At 34.8% G+C, this 12026-nt stretch overlaps 3 protein-coding genes across 4 annotated transcripts in view; 2 read left to right on the forward strand and 1 right to left on the reverse strand.

Annotated features, from left to right (window-relative positions):
- Window positions 1-8: 8 nt before the first annotated feature.
- Window positions 9-2661, forward strand: LOC132199237 (ubiquitin-fold modifier 1). 2 transcript variants are annotated; one of them, XM_059623820.1, is made up of 4 exons: window positions 9-185; window positions 274-333; window positions 1641-1771; window positions 1829-2661. In XM_059623820.1, exons 1-4 carry the CDS (start codon window positions 181-183, stop codon window positions 1903-1905), a joined length of 273 nt encoding a protein of 90 aa, XP_059479803.1. In that variant the 5' UTR covers window positions 9-180; the 3' UTR covers window positions 1906-2661. The 2 variants fall into 2 exon arrangements, with proteins under 2 accessions (XP_059479803.1, XP_059479802.1); XM_059623819.1 differs by lacking the exons at window positions 9-185; window positions 274-333; window positions 1829-2661 and adding an exon at window positions 340-1534 and having other exon boundaries at window positions 1641-1772.
- On the reverse strand, window positions 2433-4958 carry LOC132199239 (soma ferritin). Its single transcript, XM_059623821.1, has 3 exons — window positions 4754-4958; window positions 2829-3047; window positions 2433-2769 (listed from the first exon to the last, which is right to left on the reverse strand). Exons 1-3 carry the CDS (start codon window positions 4859-4861, stop codon window positions 2572-2574), a joined length of 525 nt encoding a protein of 174 aa, XP_059479804.1. The 5' UTR covers window positions 4862-4958; the 3' UTR covers window positions 2433-2571.
- Window positions 4959-7213: 2255 nt separating this feature from the next.
- The window catches only part of LOC132199218 (orexin receptor type 2-like), a 74320-nt gene continuing 69507 nt past the window's right edge, over window positions 7214-12026 (forward strand). The window contains exon 1 of the mRNA XM_059623782.1: window positions 7214-7329. The gene's annotated coding sequence lies outside the window, so the exon portion shown is untranslated. The remainder of the gene's footprint in view (window positions 7330-12026) is intronic.

A 12026-nucleotide genomic window follows, 5' to 3' on the forward strand; every position in this document is an offset into this window, starting at 1 on the left:
GCCACAAGGGCAGCAGCATCGCATTTGTTGTTGGACGTCGTGGATCTCGTGGAAATTTCTGCAAAATCCACTTTCTCTGGGCGAAAAGCAGCCAAATTCGATAACTAGCATTTTAGAACTCTTTATAAAAATACTTTTTATTTAAAGCGCCCTTTTCTAATTTTACCTGCACTGAAAAAAATGGCGTAAGTATAATTTTATCTTAAATTCGCTACAAAGTTTCAATCCGGCCATATGGTTGGCGTGTGTCATTAATTTATATTTTTTTTTCAGTGCGCCGAAGGTTACGTTTAAGATCACGCTGACCTCTGACCCAAAACTGCCATTCAAAGTGTAAGTGGCCCAGAGAAAAATGCACTTTTTAGTACCTTGCAGACCATTTTTCACACGCTTTTAAATCTTTGGAGTCTCAATTTGCAAACTTTTACTTTTTTTATAAGCTGATTTTATGTCAAAGAAAAATGGAGAGTCTCTTCGACGGATGCGACAACTTCGTCAAGTTCCTGCACAACAAGCAGTGGATCGCCGAGAGCGACGACAAGCGAGCGGCCATCCAGAGAGGTCTGCAATGGGCCAGTTTTGTCGAAGCCATGCTCGCTAAGCTCCAAGCTGAAGACCTGGTCGATGAGTTTGCTCAGAAGTACACAGACTGGAGGGCGGCAATGGGCCTTCCTGCGCTCAAGTTTGCTGGGTTCAGATTTGCTTGCGACGAGTTGATTGGCAACATCATTATGGAACACATCGAGGACGAGGAGACGGTCTTCGTGGCGTTCGAAGAGTACCTGCATGTGTGCGGTGGGCGCCGGACAATGGACTTCATCAAACGTTTCTCAAATGAGTGTCTCCTGCTCAAAATGTTCACCATGTTCATTTGCAACAAGAAGCACTACCCGGACGCAGCGACCCAGGGTCGGCTGTCGAAAGCAGTTTGGTACGACACTGTGACCAAAATTTTGCCCCAGGAGGTGATGCAGGACAAAGATGCCTGGCGCGCCCATATTGAGGAACTCATATCCAGCAGAGTTGGTGTCGAGTCTTTAATTTTTCTTAACATCATGCCCGAGCAGCATTTCCAAACCGTCCAGACCTTGATTTTGGAGAAGTTCCAAGGAAACCTGTTGATCGACGGTGTCTCGACGTCCGCAAGCATCGGACAGTTTTGGCAAAACTTTATTAACTGTGATTTTACACTGCTTCTATTGCTGTTCCAAAGGTGCAGCGAGTTTTTCGAAGAGTTCTTTGAGTTTTTTCTGGTGTTTGCTAATGAAATTCATTATGACGAAGATCAACAACTATGGGCCTCAAAAAATTGGCTGACTTTTGAAGATGTTGTTCGGATGATAAAATCTTTGACCACTTGCGCAGACGAAGGTCTGAGAAGTTATGTAGAACACATTGTTTCGAGTATGGACGACAAGCCTTTGTGGCAGGCTGTGAAAAGTAAAATTAAAGATTCCTCTTAATTAGTTATTCGTGTGAAAAATGGTATGACAGGTCTGAAGTTGAGGAGAGGAGCGTCGATTGAAAATTTTAGGTAAGATGTCGTTCCTCTTCCTAGGACTTCTTTCCTGTAGGCTTGTTAGAAAAATATTAAAAAAGAATTTTGTGAAATAAAATTAATTTGAACTTTTGTGTTGCAGACTGAGTGTGCCTGAAAACACCCCCTTCACTGCAGTGTTGAAGTTTGCGGCAGAGGAATTTAAAGTTCCGCCTGCAACGTCTGCCATAATCACTGACGATGGTATTGGAATAAATCCTCAACAAACCGCAGGCATGTTTTATATTTTCATGAAATTGCGGTCATCGTAATATGAATCTCAATTCTTAGGTACTGTGTTTTTGAAACATGGCTCTGAACTACGACTGATTCCACGCGACCGAGTTGGGTCCTGCCAGACGAGATGATTTCTTCGATTTTGAAATTTTTATCTTCGCCTTGGACCGAACATTGACCTGCGATAAGCTCTTGCAATTAAAATTTTGAATAATTTGCACTGGTGCCAAGACAGTTTTGTAACAACCTCTCTAATGCGTGTCAGCTGCATCTTATTTATTTATGGCGCATTCCCTTCAAACAATCTCTGTTGCCGCCTCTTGTTGTTTGTCCTTATTTTATAAATTCTATTATTTTGCAAACTGATCAGTTTTATTATCAATAAAAAAATAAATGCAGAAGTAATTACTTCGTCTCATTTTCATGCAATTTTCTACAGCAACTGCTTACTTTTTAAATAGGATAAATTCATACAATTTTTGTGTGTTTGAATTGATTTTACAACTTTTTATTGACTTTCTCTTCGTGATAATCAGTACAGTATGGAATGCACCATGTAAATTGTACACCTTTGCTGCTACATAAGACAGTAATGAAATGCAGTCCTAAATTCTAAACCTTTAACAAAGAATAGCACTCGCTTCTCTGTGCAATAATAATAATAATGGAGAATTAAAACATTTTTTTTTCGGTCTTTTCTATTTCAAAAATCGATCAATATTTTCGTTAAGTACGATACTAATCCAAAAATAAAATCAGTTATAGAACAGGAAGCTTTGAATTAAGGGAAGGAATAATTAAGAGTCCTGCAGTTCCTTGTCCAGCATGTAGACACCAAGACCATCACCGACCCTGTTGACGTTGGTGATCAGGTCTGAGATCTGCTTCATTGCTTCCACTTGCTCCTTCAGGTACTCGGACTCGATGAAGTCGCAGAACTGAGGGTCGTTGCAATCAGTGGCAGTCTTGTGCAGATCCAGAAGCGCCTGGTTCACCTAAAAATTAAAAGAATTTATATATAATAAATTAACAAATTTAATTTTCTAATTTTTACCTTCTTCTCAAGGAACAGGGCAAACTGAAGGGCCAGCAGGGGCGAGCTGTAGTTGGCCTGGGCAGGAGGATCTTCAATGCCCTTCATCACCAGTCGGCCGCCCCTCATGCTGAGGTACTTGATGAATTTCTCGCCGTGCTCGCGCTCCTCGTCGCTGTTCTTCTTGAAGAAATTGTGGAAGCCTTTCAAGGCTACATCATCCTGGTCGAAGTACGACGCCTGCAAGGGTCAACAATGTGATTATTCAGCGTTTTTGATTAGATAACATGTGAGATGAGAATGTCTACTGGCCAAAAATGGGGGAGCCCGAGTGGATGGTTATAAATTTAAGTGTTTATCTGCTCAAATTGCTCCGAGGGGAATTTTGGAAGTAAACAGGTAAAAGTTGTTGAATATATTTAAACACCATAATGTAATTTCATGTTCGGTAAAAAAAAATATTTTTCACTAGGGAAAATGGGCTTTATTCTTGTTGGAATTTGGAACCAAGATTTGTGAGACAAAAAAAATCACTAAAAATATTTAAAAAAAAATATATAAGAAAATTGTATTCTAAGATTGTATTTTACATATAACTAGTTTGTCATTATTCATAATTTTCTATGGTGTTTAACTAACCTTGAGACCTGTTTTATCAATATATTAAATTTACACCAGTTTCTTCAAATTTTTTATAAGAGTAGAATTTGATTAAAACTAATAATTTTCTCGTCAAAGATTTTTTTTAAATTACAATTTGTTGTTTTTCACTCTATGATTGTCTCCTCAATTGTCCACTTCTCTCAATTTCAGTATAATTTTTGTTTCTATTTCATTTTAGGCTATTTAGCGTAGATTAGAAAGTGAAAGGCAGGCGCAAAATTTAGAACTGGGTTCACCAGAGTCAGCAGCTTTTAGCCTGTATCGTCGCATTGTTTGCTTGTTTTGCCGAGCTGCAATTTTTTTTCTAGGTCAAGGTGTGAATAAACTGAACTGCTGTTTCTGCGGTGTGCGTGAAATGGAAATAAAATACATGAAAAGTTATCTTCCAACATTGATGTTGAATAATTTTCTCTTGAGAGTTTTGTTTTTCCACTCACTAGAGCGTGTGATAAATCGTAACGCTAATAATAGGAAATGACGAGCACCACACACACTCATGCTTTTACGAAACCCGCGACTCGTCCTACCAGATTGAAAATAATTGTTTTCCTTGAACGTGTGTAAAACAATTTGAACTCTAAGAAGATTACTTATAAGTACCATACCAATGGACATTCAGCTTGCAATTATAAATCTATGTACGTAAATTTCAATCATTATTTATTTTAAATTATAACATAAATATATTCATGAGCACCAAGTATAATTAAAAATAAAAGAAAATTTAATTCGTGGCATTGAAATTTCAGTTCAAGTGAGCAGAAAATTATGCCGTGGCCTTTAAACATTAAAATTAATTTGTTAGTTCAAATTCAGCGGAAACGCGCAGTTTAGTCAATGTTGGTTCCCACTTTTGTTGGTACATCCAACATTTTTGCCCCCTCACCCCCCTGTCGGATCACGAACGACGCAGTTTCGGGACGTAAACACAACCATATGATCGCGACCAAAATAATATCGACCGCCGCGACTGGAACATTCTATAATCATCTCCTATCTTATCTGAAATGACGAAATTTATCTCAAAATTTTCAGCTCAACTTAAGAAGTGGTCCAAATGTCAAAATTGAGTTGATTTAAAAAAAAATTGAAGTTATATAATAGACAATCAGAGTGATTTTGAACGCAATTCTCCGGCGAAATCAATAAAATTTTTCTAGGAAACCACCCGGATCACGCAGAATGGGCATTGGCGCGGGGAATTTCGCAAGGTTTGCTCGAGGTCAGCGACCTTGGGGCAAATAATGGATGGGCAAAGGAAAGGAAAAGCGAATTGAACTCACGATGGTCAGATAAACGTGGCTGGCGTACAACTCGAGGTTGATCTGCTTGTTCAGGGCGTTCTCCACCTCGACGTGGAAGTTCTGTCGGCACGCGGAAGTCGAAGCCATGCTGATGGATATCAATTGAAACGGGGTTTTCGGCAAAAATCTGTTTTAGCGGTTGTACGATCACTCCCTGGCGACGCAGTACAACTCGGCAACAACATGGGAGATTCCTTTTTATAGCAGGCGCCGAGCCGCGACGCTGATTGGTCGAGACGCCCCTCCGCCGTCTGCAGCGTGCTGCTGGTGCACACGGCCGTCGTGTGCACCACCGCAACATGCAACAAAGGCAGGCACCCTGCGATTATTGTGAGCAAAATATATGCGCCGAGTGCAAAATCGCGCCAACTGCGCGAGTGAGTCGCCAAATTGCCGTAAACACACACTAATTACATTTTATTTTGCAAGAATTGTTCGTGTGTCGTCGTCGGTAAAATTGATAATAATTATGAATTAATTATTGCAGTGAATAAACATTTTTTGAGGTGCTTTTTTAAATCCTTTTATAAAACCAGGGAATTAATGTAGAATATTAATTTATTGTTAATTTGGGTAAATTTAATGATTATTTACTTGAGAAGTTACCTCTGGGTGAAAAAAAATTATATTAAAAACTTTAAATTAAAATTTACCATTTTTTTTATTAAACAATTTATTATTATTTAATATTTTATTTCATTATAAAATCAAAATTTCAAATTTGTTTTAATTTAATGCTATATTTCGAGTTACAATTTTTAAAATTAATTTTTTTTTGTTTTGTTGTTTTCTTTAAAAAAAGCTTCAAATCGAAATTTACAATAATTGGTTTTCTTATTATAAATCATTTTTTATTTAATGTTAAATTAAATTAGAAAACAATAATAAAAGTTTTGATTTTTTTTTTAATTTCATTTTTATAATTCTGGTTACAATTTGTAAAATTAATTATTTTTCGTAATTTGATAATTAATCTTTCTTCTTCTCTTTAATTTTAATGATAGAATTATTATTATACTCTTTACTGTGTTCTGTACAGACGCACTGTCGCACTTAAAAAATAAGCTCTTAATTTCTGTGAATGACATTGTATCTTATGTATCGTAAAATTAATGTGTCATCCTGAAAATAAGTTTACATAATTATTGTTTTACTAAAATATCAATAATTTTTTCACAATCAAATAACATTATATTTTGGTTGATTTTCTGTACTAAATAATAATTACAAGTGATGCAAGTTTTATTTTTAAAAGGGAAATCTTTATATAATTTTGTGATTTTCAGCCCATATAAATTATCAAAGCTTTAAACCTAGACTTAAACGTCATGAGAAACAGACGAGAAATCTCCATCTCGCTAATAAAACCTTATCTTTGCTACACGACTTCTGGAATTTGTATTATTGCAATATACATCATAAAAGCAAAAGTAAATGACGTGCCAATTGTTTTGCAGTGCAACGAGGCGCGCAGTCCGTGCACTTGGAAGAAATTCACAATGCGCGGATGCATTTTAATTAAATGTGCCATTAGTCATTAATTAGTCCGCCTTTAAATGACTCTTTGTGTTTTGCTGTGGTGCAGGAAATTCCTTCCAGAAAGTGATAACCCTGTGTATTGCGGATGACCTAAACCCACGCAATAAAATAAACCATCACTTGTATGTATATTTTATCACGTGACTAGTGACTAGCATAAATGATTCACTGCAAGTCAATTAAGAAATCCACACTTTTCTCTATGCTTGATTATTATATAACGTCATGAAAACGCAGTACCATTCATTTTTAACTCAATAGATGAAATTTAAGGAGTTTTTCTGTACATAGTGACCGAGAAGAATATTATTATAAATAATTATAATAAATAATAAATTATAGTAAAAATAATTTGATAATTCATCATTTTTTAAGCAATAAAATTAATTTTTATGTAGTAATTTCAAACAATTTATGAACAAATTATTTCTGGACCAGTTAATTGTGGACAAAATAGTTCGATTTTTTTTTTAAATTAATAATTATCAATAATACACATAACGCATTATAATACAGTGCCATGAAGAAGAGCAAAAAAAAATGCATTGTTGGGCTACAAAAGACGAAACAGGATGTTGTGCGCTTTGCATCACAGATGGCGGGTAAATTGTTATCCCAACACGAGTAACTCGCATAAGGCACAGGCACAAGGATAAACCCTTTCATTTTTGTAAACTTTTCGCAAATAATTAATCATGTAAAACTATCCAATTTCTCCTAGTTTTCTATATATTTTATTTTTATTTTTGAACTCGAAAGAATGCATCAAAATCTAATACTTTGTATGGTGGGGAGAAAAGTTTTGTGAATGAACATTTGCTGGCGTGTTTGATCGTGTTTCGTGCAGCAACGGGAACGGGGCATGCTCCCTCGGCCGCTCTTCTGTGAGGCACAAGCGCACAGAATGCCGCGCCAAAAGGGTCCTCACCATTCAGTCTTCGTCCTCAAGCAGTTGCATCTCAGTGCTCGCCTCATCTTTCGCCAAAACACATCCTCAGCTTGAAACTACCTGCAAGGTAAGTGAAAAATCAAAAATTCTTTTACGGAAATTATCGAAAAAAATTCCATTCCAACCTCATTTGCGTGAAATGAATTCCTTTCCGTGGAATAGAACCGTAAATTCTTGGAAGAAGTTTTGGTCCATGGAATGGAAATTCCGTGCAGCATATCTTTTCCTGGAATGGAAATCCTTATATTATATCTTGAATAAAAAATTTCAGTTCATGGAATGGAATAGAATTTTATGTCTTTTTATGGGTTGGTAATTTTTATGCACCGAGGAGAACGGAATTAAAAAAAATCTAAATTATTCACATTTTCAATTAAGATTTGTGTCAGTTTCAATCTGCTACGTTTTTTATGCAAATTATATTATATAAAACATATTATTTGAATGAATTATTGATAACGTTTTTTATTGTGTGAGAGAAAAATAAGTTTCGTTTATGATGTGGATTCACTGGGAAGGCCATGTCATGTCTCTCTTTACGTCCGGCGTTTTAGCAGACCCTCTGATATTTAAAGTTTTACTGACACCTTTTCTGTTCAATTTTCAGTTTTCACTTTGCAAATTTTTTATAATGACTTGAGTAGAATATAAAAAATTATACCATGATTGTAGCAATTATCACAGGATTTTTATTATAATTTATTTTAAATTTAATTTTCAAAAAGGAAAATTGCTCTTCATTAAAAAAATATTTCCTAAAAAACTTTTAAATACAAAACGGGAAAATAATTTATGCCATAACAGTTTAGTACGTACTGTCGAAAAAATTGAACACAAAATAAAATCACGATTTTTGAAAACATGAGATTGTGCACAATTCCAAAAACTGCAACACTAGATTTTGTGAAAATATGCATAAACATTTTTTTATTCATTATTTATTATGTGTTTTAACTTCAATCGCAGTTTTATGTTCCGAAGGTAGAAGGTTTGAATTTCATGAACCTAACCTTTTTCAATATTAACTCTCACAATGAGTGGTATCTTTTGGTAATTTCAAATTATCGACTAGTTTATGTTTCACACTTTTTATACCCGCTCTTCCTTATTACTTATTACTCTAAATTGAATTTTTTTTATTTTTAATTAATTTATAGTTTTAACGGACAATTTCGAATAATTATGAAAATAATTTCAACAAACGGAATTTTCCCTTGACTCTTCAGTATTAATATTCAAAATCAAGTTTAATTGAATTGTGTTTTTAGCTGTAGGGAAGCAGAGGGAAGTAAATTCAAGACAGTCAGAGCAGAGGGTCTTTTGATAAAATCATAGAAATAAAAATCCGTATAAGATATTCAAAACATTTTTTTATATATTTGAAATATAAGTGATATAATTTTATATTCAATTTTAAAAATTCTTTTTTCCTGTGGTTAAGGAGACAATGCTGGTTTTTTTTTACTTTATTACTGTTCAGTTTTTTTTTCACTTTCAATCGGCTATTTTATCTTGAAATGCGACGGCAAAATAAATGAAGACGAGCTAATTTAAATTAGTAAATATTTTTATGATTTCTTTAATAATAATTGCTACCGCAACAAGGATTAGATAAATTAATGTCATAGCAATTAACGGGGTATTAATTTTAATAAATAATCCTGAAAATCCATAAATAATAATTTTTTTGTTCAGTTAACGATCGCATGCTGTGCTAGAATATTTTAATATGGCTCTGGCTAAGATTTTATTAATTGTAAAATATAAATTATGGGCAAAAAATAAATGTCTAATGAATGGAATTTATATCAAACTAGCGCAATACATATGGGTGAAATTTATCGTCAGACATGTTACGAAACAAACAATTAGCAAAGCTGCAATTTATCAGGCAATCAGGTGCACATTTTGCATACCTTGGGGGATGAATTGGTAACATAAATATAAAGGAATCTGCGGTATAATCTCATTGAAGCATGAATAAATGTTTGCTGAATGTGGAGCGCGCTCGTACAAAAGGCACAGAGATCAAATCATTGCTAGCCACGAAAACCACGCCGTTTTTATAATTGAACGTGAATCCTTTCATGCAGCTGCTCGGCATCACAGTTTTTTTCTCCGACAAGCGGGCAATAAATTTGACGAGTGAGTTGCTCTTTGAAATATTCTGCCAACTCTCCATTTGCAAATAAAAACAAACTCGCAGTTTAAGTATTAAAAGAATTTTTTTTTGCTTAACGTTGCACTGCACAGTCGACCTTTTAATCTACCATTTTTTGTGCATCAGTTAGTCATGAAAATAAAAAGTACAACGTTTGCTTCGTTAATAATCTTCTTGCGCTGGAAAATGCCTCCAACGTCACGAGTAAAGGGTAATTGCAACTTTACATGCACTGCACGTTGCAGAATTTAAAGTGGATATCTGTTCTATCAACCCCCTTTTTTTAGGGAATGTACCACAGCTGCATAATACATGCAGATTGAGAGTGCTTTGTAACTACAGCTTGCTTCACACAAAAGTACACCTGCACGGAACAAATGGGTGATTTGCATTTTGTTCTTGGAATACACCAGAAAAGACTTGCTACAGGAGCGTTTATTATTATTGTTAAGTATTTTTACTTTGAAATAGAATGTCTGCAAAACTAAAAAGTGAAAAGCTCGGATTTCCTTTTTCGTTTATGAATTTAAAAAAAACGCACTAAAATTTAAGCGCCGCTTTTAGCCTTTGGATATGTTAAAAAAACCATCTTTGTTTTTAGTTTTCTTGGAACTCGTTTGACAAATATATTTACCTACGCGGAATTTACTGCAAGTGACACAATTTGCTACAAATTGTGCCTGCTACTTTATCAAACTTTTCCATGTTCTATTTTCATCTGGAGAAAACCTTTTGGAAAATAAGTTTCCAACTCACAGGAGTTAGTTGAGTTTGTCGCGAACTTCACTTGCCTCTGGCTTAATTGCAACTAGCGTGCATTTTATAAGAAGGAGAGCAATAAATTTACCAGGTAATGAAACAACAAAGTTTTGAACATTAATTAACATATCGCCTTAAGAAATGTGGATCTGTTTAATTTAAATGTAGGTCGGAGGTAAATCGTAAATCTATGGATTGGTGACAAATTTGCTTTTATTTTCAATTGAAGGTGGTAATGTATCGATTAGTTGGAACAAATTTGATATGCAATTAAAACAACTAGGTTGAGAAGCGTAAAAAATTTACTGATATTTCAAATAAATGTATATTATTTTAATTGTATTCCTAGAAGGAACTTTTCCCTGATATTCTTATTTAAAAAAAAAAGAAAAGGAATTATTTTTCATGTTGAATATTATTTTAAAATAAACATTTTAATTTTATTATAAGCATTTTTTTTTCAAGATTCATTTTTGCACGTGTTAATACGCACTAATGAAAATGAAAGCTCTTTATTTCATGTTTTGAAAACTTTTGTAAACATACAGATGTCTGCTTTGAAATGATGCTGTTAAAATTCCCAAAAAAGCAGCTGCGCTTCCTCTCACACGCGAAATTAATTCTGCCGCGCTTTGAATTCACACAACTGCACCATCTGTATATGTGACGTGTTAAATGTGAGCGCTGATTTAAAATCCACAAAAGCCTGATAAATATTTCTGGCCATCACGCCAGTTGGAAATTGCTCGAAAACAAGCAGACCATGCTGAAATAATGCACTTTGAATTGGGAAAACGGCATCAAAGGGTGCCTCAGGCTTTCCCCATCAGAGCCAAGTCAAGCATGATGAATCATTGTTCCAATCCAAAGCGTTCACATAATATTCATACCGGTGAGCTGAGTGAGCCGAGAGAATCAGACACAAACACAATAGGATGGAGAGGCGCTCTTTGAGTTTTTCTCTCAACTATTATCTGGAGGAAAGGCGTCCTACTTCGCAGGGCGCTTTGTGTTTTGCATTTCAATCCCCTGGACGCCGCCCCGCATGGCCAGTGCTGAAACTATTCGCAATTTTTCTTTTTGGTCGTGTAAAAGCCATCAAAAGCTCTGGCGCTGGAATAATTATTTTTTGCTTTTGTGCTTTTGCCTCTCCCTTTTCTCGCGCTTCTGTGCGAAGCGAAATATGTATTTTGCTATGTAATACATGCGGCCCTTGTGAAAAAGTACTGTAGTGCGGAAAGGGCAGTCGGAACGGTGCCACGCAGTGCCGCGGCCAACTTTAATTAAAATAACTACGACGACAAAACTGGCTTTTATGGCACTCGCACTATGTATTTAATATTCCGTTTGCCAGAACATTTTCCTGTTATTCAAAGTGCAGAAAATTATAGCCTATTAATTATTCAGGTTTTTCTCATTCTGCGCTTTTTGATCATAAATTTTCACTGCTAAATTAAATATATAAAAATTGATAGAAAAAGAGCAAGAATGTGAAAAAGTAGAATTCAATTTCTCTCCCAGAATTTAGTAAAACGAATTTTCTTGATTAAATCTAATCTTTTTAATTAATTTAATTACCAAGGGTTATTTTACCAAAAATTTACAAATTTAATTTTGTCTTGGAAGGCATTTTGACGAGCAAACAAAAACTCTTTTCCCTGACAAAAATCTGATCAACGAAGTGTTTGAAACTAGAATTTTAAGCTTAATTTAGCAAAAGTAATGTCAGTAAATTAATTTTAAAAATCTAATTTTACAAGGCACAGAGTATATATTAATAATATATATTTTTTTGTCATTAACCACCGTTTAAAACTGTTTAAAATTAAATTATTAGGCTAATT

The sequence above is a fragment of the Neocloeon triangulifer genome, unplaced genomic scaffold, assembly GCF_031216515.1.
Source record: "Neocloeon triangulifer isolate White Clay Creek 2 clone unplaced genomic scaffold, ASM3121651v1 ptg000013l, whole genome shotgun sequence".
In the NCBI taxonomy this organism is placed as follows: Eukaryota; Metazoa; Arthropoda; class Insecta; order Ephemeroptera; family Baetidae; genus Neocloeon; species Neocloeon triangulifer.

What these genes read in the sequence shown, in the direction of transcription:
- LOC132199237 (XM_059623819.1), top strand. Translation starts at nt 462, where the DNA reads ATGGAGAGTCTCTTCGACGGATGCGACAACTTCGTCAAGTTCCTGCAC.
- LOC132199239 (XM_059623821.1), bottom strand. Translation starts at nt 4,861, where the DNA reads ATGGCTTCGACTTCCGCGTGCCGACAGAACTTCCACGTCGAGGTGGAG. An exon ending in GCCACGTTTATCTGACCATC is followed by an intron (nt 3,048 to 4,753) that starts GTGAGTTCAATT and finishes TGACCCTTGCAG; the next exon opens with GCGTCGTACTTCGACCAGGA. An exon ending in CCCTGTTCCTTGAGAAGAAG is followed by an intron (nt 2,770 to 2,828) that starts GTAAAAATTAGA and finishes TTTAATTTTTAG; the next exon opens with GTGAACCAGGCGCTTCTGGA.